The sequence below is a fragment of the Camponotus floridanus genome, unplaced genomic scaffold, assembly GCF_003227725.1.
Source record: "Camponotus floridanus strain SB8 unplaced genomic scaffold, Cflo_v7.5 scaffold51, whole genome shotgun sequence".
NCBI lineage: Eukaryota > Metazoa > Arthropoda > Insecta > Hymenoptera > Formicidae > Camponotus > Camponotus floridanus.
In genome coordinates this window covers 552,982-580,154 of record NW_020229670.1, presented here as the reverse complement: position 1 = coordinate 580,154, position 27,173 = coordinate 552,982, and the positions used below count along the sequence as shown (strand labels likewise).

At 31.5% G+C, this 27,173-nt stretch overlaps 1 protein-coding gene across 5 annotated transcripts in view; it reads right to left on the bottom strand.

The window, feature by feature from the left end:
• The window catches only part of LOC105258653 (SAM and SH3 domain-containing protein 1), a 450,048-nt gene that overhangs the window by 24,987 nt on the left and 397,888 nt on the right, over positions 1-27,173 (bottom strand). For all 5 annotated transcript variants that reach the window (XR_003123369.1, XM_025412499.1, XM_025412500.1 and 2 more), the window contains exons 6-7: positions 2,927-3,088; positions 2,522-2,578 (exon numbers count right to left, since the gene is read on the bottom strand). Coding sequence is in view for 4 of the 5 variants with exons in the window: in XM_025412499.1 (XP_025268284.1) it covers positions 2,522-2,578; positions 2,927-3,088 (219 nt within the window). In the remaining variant the exon portion in view is untranslated. The remainder of the gene's footprint in view (positions 1-2,521; positions 2,579-2,926; positions 3,089-27,173) is intronic.

Sequence of the window (27,173 nt, the reverse complement as noted above, 5' to 3'; positions counted from 1 at the left end):
AAATAAACGAGCCGAGCGGGGTGGTTTAATCGCGATATGGCGCGCGCCACCCTTATCACGATCGGCACGCACGATAACGAAAATTGTCGCTCACTGATAGTCGTGCATGATGTTTGCGCGGGCGAGAAACGCGCACTGAGAAAAATCGTTTGATTGTACCAACAAGACGTATATGATTGAAGGCATTTGGATTAAATCAAACAAGATTTTTTCTAGTTATCGTGATAAGACTCGATTTTTTATAACTAGAACGTTTAATAGATTTTACTATAAGGATGTGGTTAGTATATTCTGATTAAATCTATAAAATTTCTTGTTATATTGATTTCTTTGCTTACTCTCTTAACTTAACTCGTATTCAATATTTGCCATGAAATGTATATAAAGAATTAATATTAACATTAAATCCAAAGTATATTTTTTTTCTCTTACGAGCAGTAGTGCCAAAAAGAGGACGCTATCTCTCTGATTGTGTGTGTTTGAGCTGCATCCTCTTCTTGCATCACTGTTTAATTTCTAACAAACTGAATTTAAAATAATTTATTCAATAATCTGGATTGAATTTTATGCAATAATCGTGTTGGAATTCAGAATATTAAACAGACTTTTGAGATTAGATGGAAAAAATTTCAGACGACTTGGTGCTGGCGAGTTTAGTATTATTAATCAGAAAATTTGGTAAATTTAACAGGAAGAAATTAATCGGATTCATCTGGTAATTCCTACAAGAATTCTGGTTCGTCCATTTTCCAACGGACATACTGGTTGAATCTACCAGATTTCTAATTAATGCAACCAGATTTTTTTCTCAGTATATGAAATGTATATAAAGAACTAGTACTAACATTAAATCCAAAGTATATTTTTTTTCTCTTACGAGCAGTAGTGCCAGAAAGAGGACGCAAGCTCTCTGATTATGTGTGTTTGAGCTGCATCTTCTTCTTGCATCACTGTTTATCAGTTTAATTTCTAACAAACTGAATTTAAAATAATTTACTCAATAATCTGGATTGAATTTATCCAATAATCTTGTTAAAATTCAGAATATTAAACAGACTTTTGAGATTAGATGGGAAAAATTTAGACGACTTGGTGCTGGCGAGTTTAGTATTATTAATCAGAAAATTTGGTAAATTTAACAGGAAGAAATTAATCGGATTCATCTGGTAATTCCTACAAGAATTCTGGTTCGTCCATTTTCCAACAGACATACTGGTTGAATTTATCAGATTTCTAATTAATGCAACCAGATTTGTTTCTCAGTGCGGGACGTAGATTCTTGCATGAGGAGAACGCGGATATATATATACAGGGTCTACCAAAAGTGTGGAAACCCCTAAATATCTCGGAAAATATACGTTTTACAGAAAAGTGTTTCCAACAAAAGTTGTAGGGTTTAAGAAGATCTATATACTGATTCTATCAGTTTGACCTTGGATGGCGTCGTCAAGGTCAGGTCAAGGTCACATTGACTTTTTTAAATGACACCCCCTACATTTGATTGCATATTCTTATAGCTTAATTCAAGAGCTTTCCAAAACACTATAATAATGTTCATTTTTATTAAGTACTTTGCGAGTTATGAGGGTTGAAATAATTTCTTAATTTTACATAAACCATAAAATATCTAGTAAACCATTCATTTTTCGATTATCTTACCTTCATACTTTTATGTACAAATTAATGAGAGGAATCAATTGGTGTAAAGAAAACACATAGTTGTTTCTAAGAAAAAATATGTAATTTGCAATTAACAATTCCATATTTTTTCTTAAAAACAACTGTATGTTTTCTTTACACCAATTGATTCCTTTCATTATTTTGTACATAAAAGTATGAAGGTAAGATAATCGAAAAATGAATGGTTTACTAGATATTTTATGGTTTATGTAAAATTAAGAAATTATTTCAACCCTCATAACTCGCAAAGTACTTAATAAAAATGAACATTATTATAGTGTTTTGGAAAGCTCTTGAATTAAGCTATAAGAATATGCAATCAAATGTAGGGGGTGTCATTTAAAAAAGTCAATGTGACCTTGACCTGACCTTGACGACGCCATCCAAGGTCAAACTGATAGAATCAGTATATAGATCTTCTTAAACCCTACAACTTTTGTTGGAAACACTTTTCTGTAAAACGTATATTTTCCGAGATATTTAGGGGTTTCCACACTTTTGGTAGACCCTGTATATATATATATATATATATATATATATATATATATATTTAATGCAAGTAGATTTATCCTTCTTTTCTCCCTAGCGTGTTTCCTCCAAAGTGTCTAATAGTTTCTCATCTTCCATGAGAATATATATATATATATATATATATATATATATATATATATCGAGCGAAATTTAATCGCGGACGCATAAGATGGCGGCAAGTCATAGACGGTTCTCGGCATTAACCTATTCTCGCAAGATCCTTTACAAGTTCGTTAGCAAAAACTCTGAATTTCGTCGAAAAATCTCTTTATAGAATCGAGAGATAGATGTGGATTTAAGATGCACTCACCTCCTCGTGCTCTTTGTGGAATCGCTCTTTCTTACGTAGCGCCTCTTGAACTTTCAGCTGAAAAATGCAAGGGAATAGAAGCGTTCTTAAGTTTCGTTTAAAAAGGTTTTATGCGGGACTTTCTCGCGAGTGACTTCGAACATTCCGATTGAGTTCAAGGATCATGATGCATAGTATATAAGAGCAAGCCGGCCTTTCGCTCGTAAGATTTCTATCACTAATGCAAATTATTATTGTTATTCGTTTTATCTCTATCTTTGCTTAATTATTTTCGAAATTATCCAATATTTAAGAAAATAACGTACAAACAATATTTATACGAAATTAAAATTAAAATTATTTTCTTAGGGACATGTAAGTGATTCTAAATATTATTTTAGAAAATATAGATAAAATGGAATTTACTCTGTGTATGGTTTCTTCGAAGCTGTTTGGTTGTCCGCCATTCATCTGTAAATATCTCAGTCGATCGTAATCTCTAGGATCCACCATCGAACGAAGAATCGTGTGTCCCATATCGGGTCCGAGACCTAAGCCACTTTGCAGAACGCTGTCAGGAGTATCTACCTGTATAAACAAAATAGAGCACAGATGTGATTACTGTGGCAATTTATTAGAAACGAATTGAAATCTACACACACTGCCAAAGAGTATATATTACATTAGCTATATAAAAAAAACGTATTCCATTAGCTGCGTCCGACTTTTTATATCATCTGCTATGCTACAGGGGATAAAAGATAGAAATAAGGTACGAGTGTAATACTCGTTACGCATTTGATTTCAATAGATGTAAAAACAAATGAAATATATATATAAACTAGTGGCATAAATAAAAACATGTTTACATAAAGAATTATATTACGCATCATCAAAGGAGTTTTTTTATATTTGAAAAATTTAAAGTCGCATCGCAGTATCTTACTCTTTTTCTTTGAAGCTTTTGCAGTATTTTCTAGCTTCTTCTATAATACAGGCCTGCAAAAAAGGAGGTCAACATTTTTTTTAAAGATGCAATAGTGATTTTTTTAAAGATGCAATAGTAATTTTGTGCGCTGAATCCGAATCTGGTCGCCGAATTTGCGTAGCACGTCAGATTTTTGAGTTATTTGTAGTTGAATAGCCCAAAAATCGCTATTTTGGCCAATTTCATGAATTTATTGTGAGTAAATCAAATTTTTTTAAATATTTCTGTCAATGGTATCGTATAGTGCTCACTTTCATCTTTCGAATCCACTTTCGATTACCGCTGCACGATTTTTTTTCGCTCAGATATATAAGTTGTAAGACTGGTCATGCATAGGGATTTAATAAGCCATTCTAAATCAACCGTGTCACCTCTCTATCTCACTACGAATCAAAATTACGATAAAAATATACATTTTTAAATACCTTCTGTCACCTTTTGAAATTAAAAATAGCGCATCCAATATGGCGAATAGAGAATCACAATAAAAAAGCATAAAATTTAGAAAAATTTATCAAAATGTATAACAACTGTATTAGACATTTCTTTACAATACTTTTTTGGCCAACCGAATCTGGCATATGTCAATCTTTTTAAATTTCAAGATCATGGATCTACCATATTAACGTCTATATAAATTTTCTTTAACGTAAATTTTCTTACAACGTTATACTTATATATCTCAGCGAAAAAAAATCGTGCGGCGGTAATCGAAAGTGAATATGAAAGGCGAAAGTGAGTATTATACGATGCCATTGGCAAAAATATTTCAAAAAATTTGGTTTCCCCGCAATAAATTCATGAAATTAACCAAAATAGCGATTTTTGAGCTATTCAATTACAAATTACTTAAAAACGTGACGTGCTACGCAAATTCGGCGTTTCAGCCAGATTCAGCGCACAAAATTACGCCGGAACTATTGCATCTTGAAAAACAAAAACCTCGCAGGCCTGTGTAATGTAACATTACAACAAATTACTTTCACAGAATTCAATTTATGTGAACGTAAAATAATGAGACCCAGGTAGCAATAGCCGCGACATCGATTACAAACAACGCAATAATTTATTACAATCGTCGTACAAATCCGCTTTCGCGGGAACACATTTTTGCATGAAGGTGTAGCGTCCCCTTTCATAGAGCGTCTCCTATTCTATAGGATGTCGAGCTCCTTAAAAGCGGCTGCCATTTATTCTCGCGACGTTTCTGCCGCTAATGGGCTCGTGCATAAGATATTCAGGACGCGGCAAGGGTCGCCATGGAGATCGTCAATTTCTCGTTCTTCGAGTTTTGCGAGGGTGAGAAAGAGAGAGAGAGCGGAGAATACACTCCGACTCGGTGTATTTCGGAAAAACGTAGCGCGAGTTTCTAATCGTACGGGTAAGAACGGGCTGCATTGCAAGCACTGCGTTAGTCGAATGATTAAGATAGAAGCCCGAGAGTTTCGTTCCCGCGGTAACTTCAGACAAAGCCTCCGAAGTATTTACAAAGAACCGTCTCTTCTACGAGATTAGCCTGAGTAAGGAAATTCATCTCCCTTTCCTTACTATTTTAAGCGCGATGTCGTCGTTGTCGTCGTTTTACAGCGAGCTATCGTTCGAGAAATGTTGACGACGAAAATTATTACGTCGACACTCTGTGAATGCGGCCTGTAGAGATTATTTCGCATTGTCTTTAAAGTATTGTTATACTAGAGTATTGAAATACTAGAGAGATAACCGAAAAAGGTTTCCCTGTAGCATCGAATTTATCGCTCAAAGTGTCAATATATATATTCATTATCGATAAATAGTTAAATTTAAACATGTTCCAAATGCATTGCAAAGTGTCGTTAAAAATCCCATCACAAAGAATATTAAATAATAACGTTCGAATATTCAAAAAATCATAATGTTAATTTAATAGAAATAGAATTCATAATTGAAATTATTTTTTAATTGGGATAAAATTCATAGGTTTATTTTGTATTACGTCTTTGAATTCTTTATAGCTCTTAAATATATATATATATATATATATATATATATATATATATATCATCGATTTAAGAAAATAAACAACAATATTAATGTGCTGATAAGTAAATATGAAAAACAAATGCATGTAAAATGACTTTTCTACTTTATATATCTCGTTAGAAATTAACATGTTATTATCGATTTTTAAAGAAAATAGCTGAAGTCGTGATTAAAGTATAGTGAATGATAAAAGAATGAATGGAACATTGAAAATATAAGTTTAGCCGTACACTTAAGGATATTTTGTATATACAATCCCAGCAAAAAGTAGCTGAAAATCGACAATATTGACGAATATCACTTTTGGTGTATTTTGAGTATGAGAAATTGCGTGGAATATTACAATTTGATCTTAGCTACAGCGCAGAGATGTATTTTTTTAATATTTATTGCGTTTTTACTGAAATATTCCGAATTTTATCAAAATTATTAACTTTTGGCAGAAAATTTCGCTTTATGACAGATACATGGCTAACTTTATTGAATCATATTTAATATCTTCTTAACCAGTTAGTACTTGTATAATATTATTTGACCAAATATTTCTCTGTATCTAAATTTTTGCAGATTTTAAACAAATTCTGAACATTATTTTCATGTGTTTTTGTCATTTGAATCGACGTGGTTATACTTTTCCATAAGAACACATGTTAATTCGCTGCAAATTAAAATTCTTATAACTTGTGAACGCTTTAGTGAATCGAAAAATTGTACCGAAGATTCTAAGCATATGTAAGGACATTCTGTACAATATTCATTAAATTCTCAATATTTTGAAAACAGATACAAAACATCCTTAAAAAAATCGTATATTAAAAATTTATTTATTAAAAAAATTTAACTAATATTCGAATAATTTAAAATTTGACTTGGGTCAGTGATATTTTCGTACAGATCGCTAAACATTTACAGATTTGTTCACTGAATATCACGAATACAGGTCTGAATCGGAATGATTAACTTTTGGCAGAGAATTTCCCCTTGTGACAGATACATGGCTAACTTCATTGAATCATATTTAATATCTTCTTAACCAGTTAGTACTCATATAATATTATTTGACCAAATATTTCATCTGTATCCTAAACTTTTGCAAATTTTAAACAAATTCTGAATATTATTCCCCTGTGTTTTTGTCATTTGAATTGTGATTATACGTTTCCCATAAGAACACATGTTAATTCGGTGCAAATTAAAATCCTTATAACTTGTGAACGCTTTAATGAATCGATTTAAAAATTGTACCGAAGATTCTAGACATATGTAAGGACAATTCTGTACAATTTTCATTAAATTCTCAATATTTTGAAAATAGGTACAAAACATAATCGAGTTAGTACAGCACTTTTACTAAACTCCCCGAATTAAGAAGTGTCGCATCATGAAGAAATATCGATTCATCGCTCGGTAATCTCGATGCCTAAGGAAGAAAAAGCCGTGTGTCTGTAGACAACGCCGGGACGATTACCTTGCGGTGCGCGATTTAATTAAACCACGTGGTATTTATGTTAAACGGATTAGAACCGTTTGTTTGAGCTCGCAGACTGAGCTTCCTCCACGGTCGTGGCTGTAGCATCCACTAAGCCTGAATAATACCTAGAGACAAGGCTGAGAATTTACGTTGCTTCCTGTTTACCAGCACGATGTTGACTTTTTCTCCTTCAACGGACGGACGAGAAGCGGAATAACCAAAGAAATCCCCAAACGTCCGGGGATGCATTTTAAACGCATCCCTTATCCGCGAACCTCTTGCGGTAGTCCATGTAATCTTCTCTGATACGACGACTTTATTGCGGATTCTTGCCTCTTATAATATATAATATAAAAGCATAATACGTATTATATCGCGCTTATGTCTCTTTATGACGATTATATCATATCTGACATCGTTGCATTATCCTTCCCTCCCCTCTCTCTCTTTCTTTCTTTCTATTAAATAAATTTATTTTTTTGTTTACTACATTTAGTTTTATTCCAGTATTATTTTTGCTAGTTAACAATAATATAATAATAATATAATATTTGTAACGGAATTTAAAAATAAGATGATTAAAAATTTGTGTAATATTGTTTTAATATTAAAAATATTAATGCGATATCTCGATTTAAAAAATATCCGACAAATTCCTATGCTAATCACGCGCACAACAAATACTTTACGCAACGATGAGGATCCCACCGGGCTCGAATTCCTGAATCTCCATCGCGAGTTAAGACAATGGAACGCGCGACATGTACAGGTACAAATAGCAGTCGCTCCAAGAAACAATTTCACCCATTTATCTACCGCGAAATCGACATCTCGGTAATGCATCTCGTCTCGAAATAAATGTTGCGATCGCGAGTACGCGCGCATCTTCGTACGCAGCGATTTCCATCAGTTAGCGTCCGGGCCGACGAGGATTTGCCGACCCCGTCTTTTCCGGGATGACGCGGTCTTCTCTCGATCGGGAGGACGCGAAAGATTAAGCAATCGCTCTCCTTCATCCGTTACGTAAATCACAATAAACCCGTCGTAGTCTGCGCATAGTCCGGGATAAATGGGACGAGGTACGTATCGAAGATTCGCTGACTTATGAGCGTATCCGAGAGGGTGGCCCGTTCAAATGAAGCGCGTGATCAAATGAAGAGAAAATCTGAAGGTAGTTCAACAGACAAGCAAAGATCTATATATATATTTATTATTATTATTATTATTAATATTATTATTATTATTATTATTATTATTTATTTTTATTATTATTATTATTATTATTATTATATATTTATTATTATTATATATTATTTATTCTTAATTTATTATATATTATTTATTATTAAATCTGAAGGTAGTTGAACAGACAAGCAAAGATCTATATACAGGGTGTCCCAAAACACATATTCAATCTTTCAAAGAAAGATTCCTGGGATCATCTGAAGACGATTTTTTTTCAACGAAAATGTCGAGGCACTAATACTTTTCGAATTATAAGTGATTGAAAATAAGGGGTTTTTCGTAAACTAAGCTTTATAGAAATAAAATATTAACAAAACCACATTCTTCGATTAATTTTAAATAGAGTTTATTTTAGTTGAGTTTTAATTTAAGGCTTAATTGCAAAGATATATGATAACAAAAATTGGAAACATGCAAAAAATGATGGGCTTCATTGACATTTTCGCTGAGGAAAAATCGTCTCCAAATGATCGGAATCTGTCTTTGAAAGATTGATTATGAGTTTTGGGACACCCTGTATATTTATTATTATTATTATTATCATTATTATTATTATTATTATTATTATTATTATTATTATATATTTATTATTATTATATATTATTTATTATTAAGGTTAAACGGTTAACTGGCCACCTGGCAAACTCTTCTTATAGGCTCGGTTTATGAGCGCTCTCGGTCCATCGCGTCGACCGTACCCCGCCCACCGGTTAATTTATCCTGGCATTGTTATTGCTTCGACACGATCCGATGGAAAGAGAGAAGGAGAGGAGGGAAAGGAGGAGAAGGTGGGCCCGAACACATCGGACCGAGATAGATACGCTGCCTTGTAGAGTCGTGACAAACGCAATTAAGCATCTCATGACTTCCTGCACCGAGAAACCTGTAATCTGGTCATCTTCGCAGCCGACTATGTGAAGACTCCTGCCGGAACGCCCCGCAGCACGGGATCATCGTAACGGGCCGCCGGCAGTTGCACGGAATGCAACCTTCGTAAACCGCATCGTTCTTGCGCAGCGGCAGTAATCGTCTCGTCCGCCGGGATGGGGTAGACTTTAATCGGATCGTCGTCTCCCCTGTGCGACTCCTATCGGGGTGAATTGATTTACGAACACGGCCGATTCGGAAGCTAACAGCATCGGCGACGTTAAACTGCCGTGAGATTTGTTTTCCGGTAATAATGTTCGACGTGACAAACTAAACCGAGGATATTCGTGCGAGATATTACGGAAGTGATAGCCCGAAATCCGTAACACATTTACTTACATGCACTGAGAAAAATCGTTTGATTGTATCAAGACGTATATGATTGAAGGCATTTTGGTTAAATCAAACAAGAATTTCTAGTTAGCGTGATAAGACTCGATTTTTTATAATTACACAGTAAAAAATTTAGTGTTAAATTTAACATATTTCACGTGTCCCAATTTATCCACTCTAATTTTAATGTTAATTTAACAGAAGGCAAGTATGTAAATAAATAACACAAGTAATATGTTTAAAAATTAACACAAAAGTGTAACACTTCAACTTTATCTCGAAATAAAGTTTATATTAAATTAACATATTTATAATGTTAAATTTAATTAAAAGAAAATCTTATTCTTACATTTTTATGATCAATAACAGAAGAAATATGTGGATTTAACATATGGAAACTGTTATAGAGAGAAAAATAACACAACTTATCTGTTCATTTTAACATATAACATATTTCATCAAAAATTCGCTCATTTACATATTAATTGTATTGTTTTAACTCTTAGAAACGATGAATATTAACTCAACGCAGAAATGTCAAAATAACGCAATGATAATATGTAACATTAACATAAAAGTATGTTAAAAATTTAACACAAAAATTTTTACACGAGAAAATTTTAACAGAAATACAAAATGTTTTTTACTGTGTAAGGATTTGGTTGGTATTTTCTGGTTGAATCTATAAAATTTCTTGTTACATTAATTTTTTTGCTCACTCTCTTAACTTAACTCGTATTCAATATTTGCCATGAAAAGTATATAAAGAATTAGTATTAACATTAAATCCAAAGTATATTTTTTTTCTCTTACGAGCAGTAGTTCCAGAAAGAGGACGCTAGCTCTCTGTTTGTGTGTTTGAGCTACATCCTCTTCTTGCATCACTGTTTATCAGTTTAATTTCTAACAAACTGAATTTAAAATAATTTATTCCATAATCTGGATTAAATTTATCCAATAATCTTTGGAATTCAGAATATTAAACAGACTTTTGAGATTAGATGGAAAAAATTTTAGACGACTCGGTGCTGGCGAGTTTAGTATTATTAATCAGAAAATTTGGTAAATTTAACAGGAAGAAATTAATCAGATTCATCTGGTAATTCCTACAAGAATTCTGGTTCGTCCATTTTCCAACAGATATACTGGTTGAATCTACCAGAATTCTAATTAATGCAACCAGATTTTTTTCTCAGTGTGGCTAATTAACATAAATCAATTTAAATATAATGTATATTGAATTTGATTTGAAAAAGAAGTACATTTTAAAATAGAAGAAATAGAAGAAATACATTTTAAAATAAATTTTGAGCGATTTTATCGTTCTAATATTTTTCGACTCAATATGCCTCTGAAAATGGCAAGTATTGAAATCGATTCTTCGAGACTACGTGACACTATTTCCTCGCGAAACATGAAAAAGATAAACACGTGCCGCTCTTATTTTTTCTCAGTTACATTTATACGCCAACGACGTCTCCGATCGCTAACGTCAATTTTCCCAATGGCCGGAAGGTCGATGCAATTTCATTCCGTTTAACTGGCGCTATTATTTCCGTGACCGGAATGTACATACCGTCGTCGCTCGATTGTCAAAGCACCGACTACGAGATCAGAGATGTGTCCTCTACGATGATCCAATATTTACTCGAATCGTTCACGACTCGTCATACCGATATAACAATGTTACCCTCGATATACCTTCGATCGATGTGTCAATTCGGCACGCGGCGGATACATTTGCCAATTCATTCGCGATTCATCGCCCGCGAGAAAAGCTGGCGGTGCCACGTTTTACGTTTCAATCACTCCGATAATAGCCAAACCGTCTAGCGGTGGTGCCCGCCGTGGTTACGACGTGTCCGAAGTCACTTCGTCTCGTCGATAAACAGCGACCACCGACGGCCACCACAACGTATCCGTTCAACGGTTCCTCGCCTCTTCGCTTCGTGTATACAGGGTGGCCTCGAACGTTCCAGCCGGACTTTGAGATCTTATAAGAAATTTAATTCTGAACAAAAAATTTCTTATAAACATGGGTCGAAAAATGCTTCCTTAAGAAGTTATCGCTCAAAAACCTCTGATGAAGGAAAAGCAAAAGGTGAAAAGAAAATGAAATAGAAAGAAAATGAAACTAAATAAATTTCTTGAAAAAAACGATAAAAATAAAAAATAAAAATCTTTTTCTTTTATGAAAATAAAATAATTTTTTTTTAACTAATATTTTAGTAATAGCACGTAATAGTAGAAAATGAATGAAGACGTTTTTCAAGAAATTTATTTAGTTTCATTTTCTTTTTATTTCATTTTCTTTTCACCATATGCTCTTCCTTCATCAGAGGTTTTTGAGCGATAACTTCTTAAGGAAGCATTTTTCGATCCATGTTTATGGGAAATTTTTTGTTCAGAATTAAATTTCCTATAAGATCTCAAAGTCTGGCTGGAAGCCAGTTCGGGGCCACCCTGTATATATGTGCAGAAGTTGTGTAGACCGTTACCAACCTCGACTTCGTCCCGCGTTACACTGCCACTCGCTCTTACCTAAGTGCCGTGATTACGCCCGTGACCGGAATCGAGACTTTGCCCACTGCATTGCATCGTATTGCCCGAGTACAGAGTTGGAACTGCTTCAGCGGAATTTCAAACAGTAGCGGATCTCTTTCGCGGGGCATGTCTGTTTATCGAGGCGGCAGTCGCCATTAGAATTGAAACTATAGGTGGAGAAAACTATCGTGGGTAGTTTTGTGACGTGGGATAAAAATCTCCTGTCCGAAACGTTAGAATTCTCAGATGCTGATGTCTTGAATGGTTAGGTGTCTTTATTGCATCGTGACTAAATAAAATTAATAAAAAACGATAGCACACCGTTCCACATTTGTTTAAATTAAATAATAAAGGATTGTTGAAAAAAATGTAGTCGACCAAACTAGCCAGAAATTTAGTTTATTATTACGACGTTTAAATAATAAAATTAAATAATAAATTAAATATAAAATGTACTTATGATATGATAAATATGGATTTTATTAATAGTTGAAATTTACAAAGATTTACTAATATTATACTAATAAGATTTACTAATATTATTAATTGCATCAGTCAATTTTTAGTTAATTGAAGTATTATAATTATATAATTGAGATTAATTTTTTTACCGGAATTCGAGGATATACAGGGTGTCAAAACAATCTCTTCCAAAAAAGCTCTAGTTTACCTCAAGAGCTTTTCAAAACACTATACTAAAATATTTTTTCATCGAGTACTTTTGGAGTTATGAAGCTTGAAATAATCTCTTAATTTCACATAAACCTTAAAATATCTAGTAAAACATTCATTTTTCGATTACCTTACTTTAATACTTTTATGTACAAAATAATGGGAGGAATCAATTGGTGTAAAAGAAAACACATAATTGTTTCGAAGAAAAAATATGTAATTTATAATTACATTTTTTTCAATTACTTTTTTATAGTTTATTAAAAATTAAGAGATTATTTTAAGCCTCATAACTCGAAAAATACTTTATTGTAGTGTTTTGAAAAGCTTTCGAGGTAAGCTACAAGAGCTTTTTTTGGGAGAAGATTGTCCTGTATATATACCTTGTATATATACATATATATATGTATTAAGCAAAACTGAAAATTTTAAAAGGCCAATCTGCCAGTAATTGCAGCAACTGCTATACTCATTGGAATTCTTATAATAATAATCGATCCTGTTTCGTATGACAAATAGATGTATTGTATGTAAAAGATCGTATCTCAAATGGGTTAATATTAATACGTATGAAAGGGAATAGTAGATTAATTTATTAAATTAGCTTCTAAAGCTAGATGATATTGCATATTAATACACTTTATGTAATTATTTCGGTTATCGGTAGTTGTTTTAATTGAACGCATATGCATGTTCATTATTCATAACTCTGAGAATGATGTTATATGCGCGTAGAGCTTTGTAGTTCAATTTAGTAGTAACCTTATTCACATATTCCATGTCCTCGGGCGATCCAAGAGAACCCCGGAAGCAAATAGATGAGCAAATTACCAGGTCCATGGAATCACAAGATTTGCAATGTATTCGATGCAATATAATTTATTAATAGATCTCCAGTACACACAAATCTTAATCAGGATATAAAAAATTTCAGCCGAAAATTCAATCCGTTTTTTTCCGAAATAATTTTATTCTTCTATTTCCGAAAATGTGAACTCAATAGCTTGGGAATTCCCTATCCACACTGAGAAAAAAATCTGGTTGCATTAATTAGAATTCTTGTAAGAATTACCAGATGAATCCGATTAATTTCTTCCTGTTAAATTTTCTGATTAATAATACTAAACTCGCCAGCACCAAGTCGTCTAAAATTTTTTCCATCTAATCTCAAAAGTCTGTTTAATATTCTGAATTCCAACAAGATTATTGGATAAATTCAATCCAGATTATCGAATAAATTATTTTAAATTCAGTTTGTTAGAAATTAAACAGTGATGCAAGAAGAGGATGCAGCTCAAACACACACAATCAGAGAGCTAGCGTCCTCTTTCTGGCACTACTGCTCGTAAGAGAAAAAAAAATATACTTTGGATTTAATGTTAATACTAGTTCTTTATACACATTTCATGGCAAATATTGAATACGAGTTAAGTTAAGAGAGTAAGCAAAGAAATTAATATAACAAGAAATTTTATAGATCCAACCAGAAAATACTAACCAAATCCTTATAGTAAAATCTATTAAACGTTCTAGTTATAAAAAATCGAGTCTTATCACGATCAAGAAATTCTTGTTTGATTTAATCAAAATGCCTTCAATCATATACGTCTTGTTGGTACAATCAAACAATTTTTCTTAGTGTGGCAAATTCTTTTTTTAAATAGATTTTGTTTATTTGTGTCGAATAATATTTAAAAAAAAATATATCTCTCTCTTTCTCTCCAACAAATATTAGATTGCGTATAATATCGCATATAACACGTGTCAGAAGATAAATGGAGCTTGCGGGAACCGCGCGGTAGTGAATCTTGAACAAGATTTGCGAACGAAATAGCGGCACGAAATTATCTGCGGCGCATCGCGAAATGTACGATGCGTAGTATCTATAAATCTGTAACTATTCGATAACTATTCAATCTCGTAGCATTACCGCCACATGAAATATATACCGTGAATCTAAATATACGCTTATGATAATATGCGCTGATAAAGTATCGCTCTTCAATGTATAAACGGGAGCAACATATCGATCCTATATTCCACGGTATGGAATTACTTTGGTATTTTCGGTCACAAGCGTAATCATAATACTTGAAGAAAACTATGTTAGAACGATGGAAAGCTGCGGTTATCTCGAAAAGTGGCGTCGGCTGTAATAATATCATTTTGCACATAGGAAAGGCGGTAAGAGGAGCTTGCGAGTAACTATATGGTTCTAGAGTGCCACGGAAGTTGGCTATTTATGAGCTAGTCAGCGCAGAGAAACTTGTTGTGAAACTCGGCAAACTCGCCATGTAAATAGTTACGATGACATAGATGCAAAGATTTTTGAACGATACGGATCAATATATAAAGAAAGATTTTTTCTTCACAAGGGTATAAATAATGTAATAGAGTATAATATGAAATGCCAAAAAGTTGAAACATGATGTATTGCAGAGACACAATACTTTCACAAATTCACAATTATATTTACTTTCTAACAAAATGCGATGATACGGTCTCGGTTATCATTTGAAAGAACGGTATCTTGTACGAGCACTTTACAATATTAGTTTCGTGTGATAAACTTTCCCAAAGTAGGTCTTGTAACGCATGAGACATATCTGTGTCTTGAAACTCAAAAGAGTAGTATCATACACTTGATTGCACGCCATTTATTCTATTTATTTTAAAATGGGATATTTTAGTTCTTTAAATAAATATATAGTTTTTTAAAGTTATAAAAATATGCACATATATATATCTTAAAATAATTCTAAACTTTCTTCAGATTTCGCTAAAAATATTTGTACAATAATTTTTATTTGTTCAAAATTATTAAAATATTTTTAGCGAAAACTGAAAAAATTTCAGAATTTTAAATCTCTTGTTAAAAGAGAATGTCGCGAATTATATGTATTAAGATATATGTATCTTAAAATAATTCTAAACTTTCTTCAGGTTTCGCTAAAAATATTTGTACAATAATTTTTATTTGTTCAAAATTATCATAAAAATATTTTTAGCGAAAACTGAAGAAATTTTAGAATTTTAAATCTCTTGTTAAAAGAGAATGTCGCGAATTATATATATTAAGATATGTATCTTAAAATAATTCTAAACTTTCTTCAGGTTTCGCTAAAAATATTTGTACAATAATTTTTATTTGTTCAAAATTATCATAAAAATATTTTTAGCGAAAACTGAAAAAATTTCAGAATTTTAAATCTCTTGTTAAAAGAGAATGTTGCGAATTATATATATTAAGATATATGTATCTTAAAATAGTTCTAAATTTTCTTCAGGTTTCGTTAAAAATATTTTTACGATAGTTTTTATTTGTTCAAAATTATCATAAAAATAAAAACTGAAGAAATTTCAGAATTTTAAATCTCTCGTTAAAAGAGAATGTCGCGAATTATATGTATTACGATATATATATCTTAAAATAATTCTAAACTTTCTTCAGGTTTCACTAAAAATATTTGTACGATAATTTTTATTTGTTCAGAATTATTAAAATATTTTTAGCGAAAACTGAAGAAATTTCAGAATTTTAAATCTCTTGTTAAAAGAGAATGTTGCGAATTATATATATTAAGATATATGTATCTTAAAATAGTTCTAAATTTTCTTCAGGTTTTCGTTAAAAATATTTTTACGATAGTTTTTATTTGTTCAAAATTATCATAAAAATAAAAACTGAAGAAATTTCAGAATTTTAAATCTCTCGTTAAAAGAGAATGTCGCGAATTATATGTATTACGATATATATATCTTAAAATAATTCTAAACTTTCTTCAGGTTTCACTAAAAATATTTGTACGATAATTTTTATTTGTTCAGAATTATTAAAATATTTTTAGCGAAAACTGAAGAAATTTCAGAATTTTAAATCTCTTGTTAAAAGAGAATGTCGCGAATTATATATATTAAGATATATGTATCTTAAAATAGTTCTAAATTTTCTTCAGGTTTTCGTTAAAAATATTTTTACGATCATTTTTATTTGTTCAAAATTATCATAAAAATAAAAACTAAAGAAATTTCAGAATTTTAAATCTCTCGTTAAAAGAAAATGTCACGAATTATATATATTAAGATATATGTATCTTAAAATAATTCTGAACTTTCTTCAGGTTTCACTAAAAATATTTTTACGATTTTCATTTCTTGTATTTCAAAATTATCGTAAAAATATTTTTAGCGAAAAAATTTCATTGAAGAAATTTAAATCTCTCGTTAAAAATCGCGAATTTGACATAATTGAATGAGGCACTGTAATAAGAAATAACAGCACGTTGATTAACTGACGCAAGTGAAATTTCCGACATGTTCGTGTAAACTTTCTTGCCGATGCCTCACGAAAAGTAAAACGAAAGAAGCGATGTGTTGTACATACAACAGGCATCTTATGGCAGGTATAGCGAGTCTGGTATGCATCGTATTGCACGTAATGAAGGCATACCTATGGCAGGCGCGGTAGATGGGTAGATACGGGCAGATGATTCGTCGAAGCCCTCGCGTGCTTCGCTTGTGCCTGTTTAAGCGCAGAAACGGGTCCTGCGGGATTCGCTCGATTATTCGCTCATTTGAATCTTAATGTTGATATTTGCGAGAGAATGCGCGCCCATTTACCTTGACAAAGTATTCTTCGCAGCTCGGTGGGAATATGGCGAAAAGCGCACCAGCAACAACCTCGGTTTAATAACGATGTAAAGTATTATAATCGTGAGCGTGGGCTGTTGTATAAATAATAATAATCAAGTCTGAGGGTTCCCGGTAGCTTGAACATTATAATAAATTTTTAGGATAAATAGTTGCTCGTGTATGGTATGAAACACGTTAAAATGTGTGTAAGGAACATATCTTGACTGCAGATATTTAATCGACGTAATAAAAATACAAAATTTCGAAAAAGCACAGATCAACAAAGATACCTGCCATAAGTCTAAAATATTAAAAAAATTATTAAAATGTATACTTTTCATTTCTCTCTCTATCTCTCGCTTTCTTTTTCTGTTTCTCTCAACAAAGGAAAGATACAAAGCTAAGGTACTTATTGAATTGTAAGGATTGAATAAAAAATAAATCTTTTCTTTATTCAATTTCATGCGAAATTCTTTTTCCTTTTCCTTGCAAAATTTAATTTGTTCCCACCGGTTATTGTGCTAAGATTTTTAATTTAAACACTGAAATAACAAACGGAAATAAGGTGTAAAGTGAGAAAAGATTTGTCCGTGATGTGAATTTTACGAAAGCAGAGAACTCGCATTTAAAACATTGCCGGTTGACTGTCAGTAATTGTGAATAAGATAACGCTTGTAGAGCGAGGCAGTCTGGTGCATCAAACCGACTGCCTCGTCTAAAATTTAGTTAACGAGATAGGACGTTACGTCGTTGGCATCTAACGACAAGGTGAAACGAGTCCTGGTTATATCTCGGGCGTTATGAGGTGCGTCGAAACGACGACACCTGCAGTGAAAGCTTGAAACGGGTACACATGGAAACAAAAATAAAAACAGTAATGGACATTCACATTCCACTCGTTTTCATTTTCATAAAAAAACAAGCTGGAAAATACGCATATGTTAACTGCCATATGTTGCTATCTGAACCAGTGGTTAACATCTTCTCTTTAATTTCATCTGTCGAATATACAAACTTGCGAGCGCATAATTTTTATCATTAACATCATGGTACGACAATAATTTTATATCGAATATTATTATAAATAATAATAGAAAAAAAGAAATATTCATGAACAAATATTCTCGTCGCTCGAGTTTTGAGCATCGCTGATTTAACGCACGGATATGAATGCGATGAAAATCTTTGAAACTAAACTGGAACATTTTTTGCGCAGAATGTTTGAATTTTAACACAGCAGTACTTGCACAAATAAATACATGTTCCTTATTTATGTTCTTACAAATTGCTCATTGAAAAAATATCACGGAAAATATATTTTGCAAAATAAATTTATCATTTTTTACAAAAAATTGTGCATTTTTTAGCAAGTAAAAAAAGATTGTTCAAATTATGCAAAACGTAACTTTTTTATAAGAAGATGTTTAAATAAATACACAGTCTCTCATACATGTGTTACAATGTATATGTATGTATAATAAATTAGAAATAATGTATATATATTCCCTCTCATGTATATAATTATTCCAAATCTTTTCTTTTTTCTCTTTCTTTCTTTTTTATATACAAAAATTTGTAATTATTTTTATAGAAATTTAATTAAATTTGAAAAAATCAAATATATCTTTAATACAATTAAAAAAATAATATTAAGATATTATCATGTTCTAAACATACGAAAATATTGTAAAAATGACAAATTTTTGATTGCACTCCAATATTGTGGAATAATAATGTAATATTAAATTGCCTTCTAAATCAAATTTTATAAGAACATGTTTAAATAAATACACAGTCTCTCATACATGTGTTACAATGTATATATATATATATATATATATATATATATATATAAGTTAGAAATAATGTATATATATTTCTTCTTATGTAATAATTATTCCAAATCTTTTCCTTTTTTTCTTTCTTTCTTTTTTTTATACAAAAATTTGTAATTATTTTTATAGGAATTTAATTAAATTTGAAAAAATCAGATATATCTTTAATACAATTAAAAAAATAATAATAAGATATTATCATGTTCTAAACATACGAAAATATTGTAAAAATGACAAATTTTTGATTGCACTCCAATATTGTGGAATAATAATGTAATATTAAATTGCCTTCTAATCAAATTTAAAAGATATCGATGTTAAAACTCTAAAGATACTAAAAGATATGAATTTTTTAGTACAAAGGAAACTCTTCCTTATCACATATATAATTTTACGGATATATATTTTACCCGTATTTTACGGATATCTTATTAAATTTATAATTATCTTATTAAATTTCTAATTGCAATCGTGTTTCAAATTCTCATAAGAACTAAAAGTATCATTTCGATATGCATAATTTATATCGTCTTCCAAAGATAGTTTTACTTCACGTCTTTCGCGATACGTTCATGTTCCTCCCTCTGAAGGATAGCGGTTAAGGAAAGAAGGGGAGGAAAAGGGGAGTATCAAGGGAAACGCATCATTCGTTGCAAGTAATACGGCGAGGTCGCAAAGAGAGCCATCGTCAAAATGTTTTACGCGGCGCAGAAGGTGTACATCATAGATGTGTGCCGCATGCTGATCATATTTCATGCAAATTTTTCACCCTCGCGCTCTCTTCGGCAGGTAATTTCGGAAAGCAGTCAGAGTATACCCACCACCCTCCTCCCGCTCGTGTTTGCGAGGACTTACTGCGAGTGCAGAAGCTCGAGGAGACTCGCCTGCCTAATTATGGAGGGGATGGAGAGGTTATTTCGTTTGCCGCCGACGCACGAAACACGGAAATTTTCTCACCACGTAAGTGAAAACGCAATTTCCACGGTTGTATTCGCCCCGTCGGTCTCGTCTGCCGGTCCCTCTTCGCCGACCGCGATTTAATTTAATGATAATGAGAGAGCACCCCGTAGTTTATTCCGATTTCATTGCGTGTGAAATATGGCCATCCTTTTGTTGCCCTGATGTTTTCCGTGAAAATTCATTGGCATCGATTGGATCGACTTACGCCACTTGTAAAATCGATGTTACGAAATTATCCTCGAACAATACTATAACAATTGACTGTCGATTTAATTAAATTTCAATTTAATTAATTTCCGATCATTTAAATAGGTGAGTTTTTATTTCACAAATTTTTGCTCTGTTGAGTAATTTGCGACGTCGAATAACACAAATGTATTACTCTCCATACATTTGTATTGATAAATATGTGTAAAAAGATAATTTTAAGAATAATTCTTGTACATAAGAATTATTCCTTGTTTTAATTACAATTTTAAAAAAAAGGAAATTGCAATATTTGTGACTATTTTCTATTGGAGATTCGATATATGATATCAAAAAAATAAACGCTAATCATTTTTTATCATGAGTGTAAAAAATTGATCAATATCTTATATATATTTTATAAATATATTTTATTTATTAAATATTATTAATTATATTATTATTTTAATTATATATTTATTAAATATATTTAATATATATATATTATAATTTCTAATATGTGGAACAAATTTCCACATATATTATTATTAATATGTTTGCTATAATAATACACGAAAAAAAGGAGAAATTTGAAATAAATGTATATAAAATCCACAAAAACATCGGCGCAATATTTTTCACCGTGCTAAATAAAAAATTAAGAGCTTATATTTCGATTAAAAAAAAAAAATGCAAATCCTATGCTAGTTTGGGCGATAACGGGGCGCGTTATCCGAGCATAAAGTCGTTTTTTAAGCTCAGTTATGTTTATGAATTGCGGACAAACAGCTTTAATCCAGGTAAAAACCTTCGATAAGCGGCTTTCTCGAAATATTCTTTTACATCGCCACCTCATACATCGTTTGCATACGTACATAATGTATGTATAAGCGCCAACGGCTGGTTTTACTCGTCCAAACGCAAATCGATATCATGCCAATTCTACGAGTGCATATGATCGACACGAAGGCATTCCAGCCTGTGCACGCGAATCGGTAATATATCATCGAATTGAACGCCGCCGAAATAATTTTCACGACGAGCATTTCTATTTCTTCACTGAGGAAAAAATTATCTTGAAATAAAAAAATTTTAGTTAATCCAAGAAAGCTATTTATTCGGTGGGTACTAATCACGTATTTACTAGTATTCAAAACGTCTTTGCTTAAGTTAAGTATTTATTTACATATGTTTAAAAAAATGTAATTTTTAATTAAATATTTTTATTTTAATTTTACAAGATATTTATTAAAATGCATTTTTTATTCCCAAAAATTTTAAATTTTTTAACTTTAAAAAGTAATATATTTAATTTAATAAATTATAGTATATATTTTACGAAAATAGTATTTAAATATAAAAAATATATAAATGAAAATAATGTACTTAATATAACATGCATATTTAATTAAAATTAAATACTTTTGCTTAAATGAAATAAACAATTCCTCGCATTTAGAGCAAAAGTTTCAAGAAAACAAATTTTTTCCCTCAGTGTTGTATTCGCTCGTAATAAGTCCAACGATTTGAAGAGAGCGACGGTACTCTTCGCGCAAGTTGAAGCTACGTGAGACGTCTCGTGATTCCACGAGCAATTTTGCAAAAAGCATCAACCGGCCGGACATCGCGTCGCTATTTATGCGGATCGTATGCGATTAAGGTTTAATCCTCGCGTGGAGAAAATGTTCGTGCCGGCTACGTCGCCGGATCGGAATGGTAATGGCGATCGTGCACCAGGAAGAGTAATATGAAATTTCGTTAGTACCGATAAAAAGGAGCATTTACGTTCTGACCGAATAAGAATCCGTTGTTTTGGAATAACGTCCCGCGCGAAAGTCAATAAAATTGTCTACGCGGTTGAACGACGGATAGCATAATTGATGAGCAAAATTTGCGCCGGAATTTGGAACTTTTACGAAGTTGACGAATCTCAAAAGCTATCGCAATAACCGTCTCTTGTGACGTAAATATTCGTTTGAAAATGATATCGCATAAAACGAGGAACGTTCTCTAAATAAATTCTTCTCAGCCGTGCCGCTTCCAACTTTCGCCCGCTTTGTAAGTTGCAAAAACATTAAAATTCAACTGCATATAAAAAGGGACAGGTACTTTCCATTAAAATGTAGTTCACGGCGCACTAGGTTGAATTTCACGCTTCCAGTATACATAATACGTTATACTGTCCACAAAGAAAAACTCATTGTCGTAATCTGAAAAAATGCTCTCTACGAAAGTATAAGAGATAACTAGTTATCAAGTTAGCCTTTAACTGTAGATTGTTTTATAAATTAGACAATTTGCTCAGTAGAGATTTAAAGTATGGTAGATAATCATTTGTCTCTTTTTAATTCTTTCGTCATTTCAACTGTTACCTTTCATCACCGATATAGTTATTGTCGTAATTCGTATAATCTCACATTCACTTTAAGGATGTTTTGTACCTATTTTCAAAATATTGAGAATTTAATGAAAATTGTACAGAATGTCCTTACATATGTTTAGAATCTTCAGTACAATTTTTAAATCGATTCACTAAAGCGTTCACAAGTTATAAGGATTTTAATTTGCACCGAATTAACATGTGTTCTTATGGGAAATGTATAATTACGTCGATTTAAATGACAAAAACACATGGAAATAATATTCAGAATTTGTTTAAAATTTGCAAAAGTTTAGATACACAAAAAATATTTGATCAAATAATATTATACAAGTACTAACTGGTTAAAAAAATATTAAATATAATTCAATGAAGTTAGCCATGTATCTGTCACAAGGCGAAATTCTCTGCCAAAAGTTAATCATTTCGATTAAGGATGTTTTGTATTTATTTTCAAAATATTGAGAATTTAATGAAAATTGTATAGAATGTCCTTACATATGTTTAGAATCTTCAGTACAATTTTTAAATCGTTCAAGTTATAAGGATTTTAATTTGCACCGAATTAACATGTGTTCTTATGGGAAACATATAACCACGTCGATTCAAATGACAAAAACACATGAAAATAATATTCAGAATTTGTTTAAAATTTGCAAAAGTTTAGATACAGAGGAAATATTTGGTCAAATAATATTATACAAGTACTAACTGATTAAAAAGATATTAAATATAATTTAATGAAGTTAGCCATGTATCTGTCACAAGGCGAAATTCTCTGCCAAAAGTTAATCATTTCGATTAAGGATGTTTTGTATCTATTTTCAAAATACTGAGAATTTAATGAAAATTGTATAGAATGTCCTTACATATGTTTAGAATCTTCAGTACAATTTTTAAATCGATTCACTAAATCGTTCAAGTTATAAGGATTTTAATTTGCACCGAATTAACATGTGTTCTTATGGGAAACATATAACCACGTCGATTCAAATGACAAAAATACATGGAAATAATATTCCGAATTTGTTTAAAATTTGCAAAAGTTTAGATACAGAGGAAATATTTGGTCAAATAATATTATACAAGTACTAACTGGTTAAAAGGATATTAAATATAATTCAATAAAGTTAGCCATGTATCTGTCACAAGACGAAATTCTCTGCCAAAAGTTAATCATTTCGATTAAGGATGTTTTGTATTTATTTTCAAAATATTGAGAATTTAATGAAAATTGTATAGAATGTCCTTACATATGTTTAGAATCTTCAGTACAATTTTTAAATCGATTCACTAAATCGTTCAAGTTATAAGGATTTTAATTTGCACCGAATTAACATGTGTTCTTATGGGAAACATATAACCACGTCGATTCAAATGACAAAAATACATGGAAATAATATTCCGAATTTGTTTAAAATTTGCAAAAGTTTAGATACAGAGGAAATATTTGGTCAAATAATATTATATACTAATAATATTATATACTAATAATATTATACAAGTACTAACTGGTTAAAAGGATATTAAATATAATTCAATAAAGTTAGCCATGTATCTGTCACAAGACGAAATTCTCTGCCAAAAGTTAATCATTTCGATTAACAAAATTCGGAATATTTCAGCAAAAACGTAATGAATATTAAAAAATACTTCTCTGCGCTGTAGCTAAGATCAAATTATAATATTCCACACAATTTCTTACTCAAAATACACCAAAATGGATAATTCATCAATATTGATTTTCAGCTACTTTTTGCTGGGATTGTACATACAAAACATCCTTAATCTCTCTTATCATCCTTTTCATTTAAAATCAGAATACTTGTTGTTAGATCTTTTGTATATGTATAAAGTTAATAGCTCGCGCTACGTGCTTTAAATTTCGATGCACAATACATAATACTTGTATCATATATCATGTGAATATGTGAATGAGCTTTCGCGTTCAAAGGAGAGGAAATCCGTTAATCTCATAAGAGCGCGACAGATACCATATAAACCAGGAAACGCGCAAAGATTTAAGCTCGAGATAATACATAATGCGAAAACAATGCGACTTTGTTGCAAGACGTAACGAGAGTCCTCTTCTATCCCAGAAGCTGAATGTCGATGTTTCTTGCCTCCAATTAGTACTACAACTTTGAGAAAGTTTGCACGATATAATACAAGTTGCAAGATAAAGTCCCTCGTGATGACAAAACCGATGCATGTTGGAAATATTTGCTGGCGTAGTGCGTGTCTGTTGCAATTTAACTGTCGGCATTGCTCCTCACTATAGTTTAGAAGAGAACAAGTACTTAATTAAATAAGTTTCTTAAGCATATCGACAGATAATAAGAATATCAGGTTGCGCGATATCATATCGCGCGTGTTAATGTTTTTTTTGTAATATACATGGTCAATATTACTTTGTATAATATGGGTAAAACATATTTAAAAATTTATTCATATATTTAAAAAATTATACTGTTTTTTTTAAAGAAACATGTATATTTTTAAATTTTATGTAAATAAATTTTTATTACATTATAAAGTCATTAAATGTGTTTTACCTAAAATATAATGTATAAAATATTTTAAAAAATAATACATAATAAAACACTTGAAGCTTAAAACTCTGTAATTAAAATAAAATATTAAAATCTTTTTTTTCAATAAATATAGTGATATTTCAAGATTCCATATTTCTCTAGAGCTGCACTTAATTCTCCATATTTTCTCTCAAAATAAAATGATAGACTGACAACGTCGATGTACTCTGGGCATTATATATACGTGGACTATTATAATTTTAGAAAATATCTTTATATGAAATAATTTTATTAAATAGAGCCGAAAGGTAGATCTCTTCGGGAAATTCAATAGTGAAAAAAAATAGGTAAAATCATATGTCGCAAAATTTAAAAAAATTTTTGTCATTAAATATCTTAAATAGTAATTAACAAGTAAAAATTGTTTCTAAATAACTTTCTTCTATAGATAAGTCACATTCTGTTATCAATCGCACGTATCTTTATTTGATCATTATCTTCATTTCAAATATATGCATCAGAATACGAAGAAAATATTCGTTCGATTGAACAATCTATTTTTTACGAAGAAACTTTTATATATATATCCTCGCGATATAGAAAGTGCTTGTACGTCGGCGTTTGTAAAAGTAACTTCTGAACGAAGTTAACTTGAGAGATATTATAATCGCAAAGCACGCAATACTTATCAACCGAATGTATCAAGCGATATTGAGACACCTCAGGGCATCTTCAGACGCGAACGACCAAGCGTAAAAGAACTGATACCCTCTTCTTGCGAGTAAAAGAGACTTAAAACTCGTAAAAGGGATCGTTAAGATTAAGATAACGCCAATCCAAGTCGACGTTATTAAAGAAGAAATGTCAGCAAAAAGAGGAAAATTCACTATTAAAACGCTATGCAAAAGTAACGTGACAAGATAGAAAAAAAACTGAATAAACCAGGAGGGAAAAATGATGAAAAAAAGAGAGAAAAAAGGAAAAGATGGGAAGAAAGAGATGTTGCAGAATGTACATATGTACATGAAAAGTCTGCGTTCAAGTATCTGGAATAATTGAAGAGTCTGATGAGGATAGCACGACAGGGAGGAGCAGCGAGATGCGGGCAGGCGATGGACTTGAAGATAGGCAAGGACTTGAAAAGGATTCGTTCGAGGACCCATGCGTGCACTGATATCTTGTTTAATTAAGCGAATCTCCAAAGCGCGCGGCATCTTGTCGTGGTAAGAAGCTGACCCATTGTGAGGCTTCAAAGCCTCCAGTGACCGTTCCTCGCTACTGGAGAGCGAAGAGGAAGGTTCACTCTCCTCGTCCCTTCTCTTCCTTATTTCTACTCCGTTGTCCTTCGTCGACTAACAAACAGTGGCCATCGATCTCACGCGTACGTGTGCGTGCATACAGGAGGATATCCCAAAGCTCATAATCAATCTTTCAAAGACAGATTCCTTTCATCTGAAGACGATTTTTCCTCAATGAAAATGTCGAGGCACTAATAATTTTCGAATTATAAGTGATTGGAAATAAGGAGTTTTTCGTAAACTAAGCTTTGTAGAAATAAAATATTAACAAAATTACATTCTTCGATTAATTTTAAATAGAGTTTACTTTAGTTGAGTTTTAATTTAAGGCTTAATTGCAAAGATATATGATGACAAAAATCGGGAATATGCAAAAAATCATGGATTTCATCGACATTTTCACTGAGGGAAAATCGTCTCCAAATGATCCCAGGAATCTGTCTTTGAAAGATTGATTATGAATTTTGGGACACCCTGTATATATGTATATATTCAAAAAATATGTACATGCATATATTACAATTATAAATAAGACATAATGTTTAATTTCCAAAATTAATATTCTTAACTATTAAACTATTTTTTGTTAAAAAAATTATGATTAAATATTTTATTATTTACATTAATTATTTTTTACATATAATGTTTT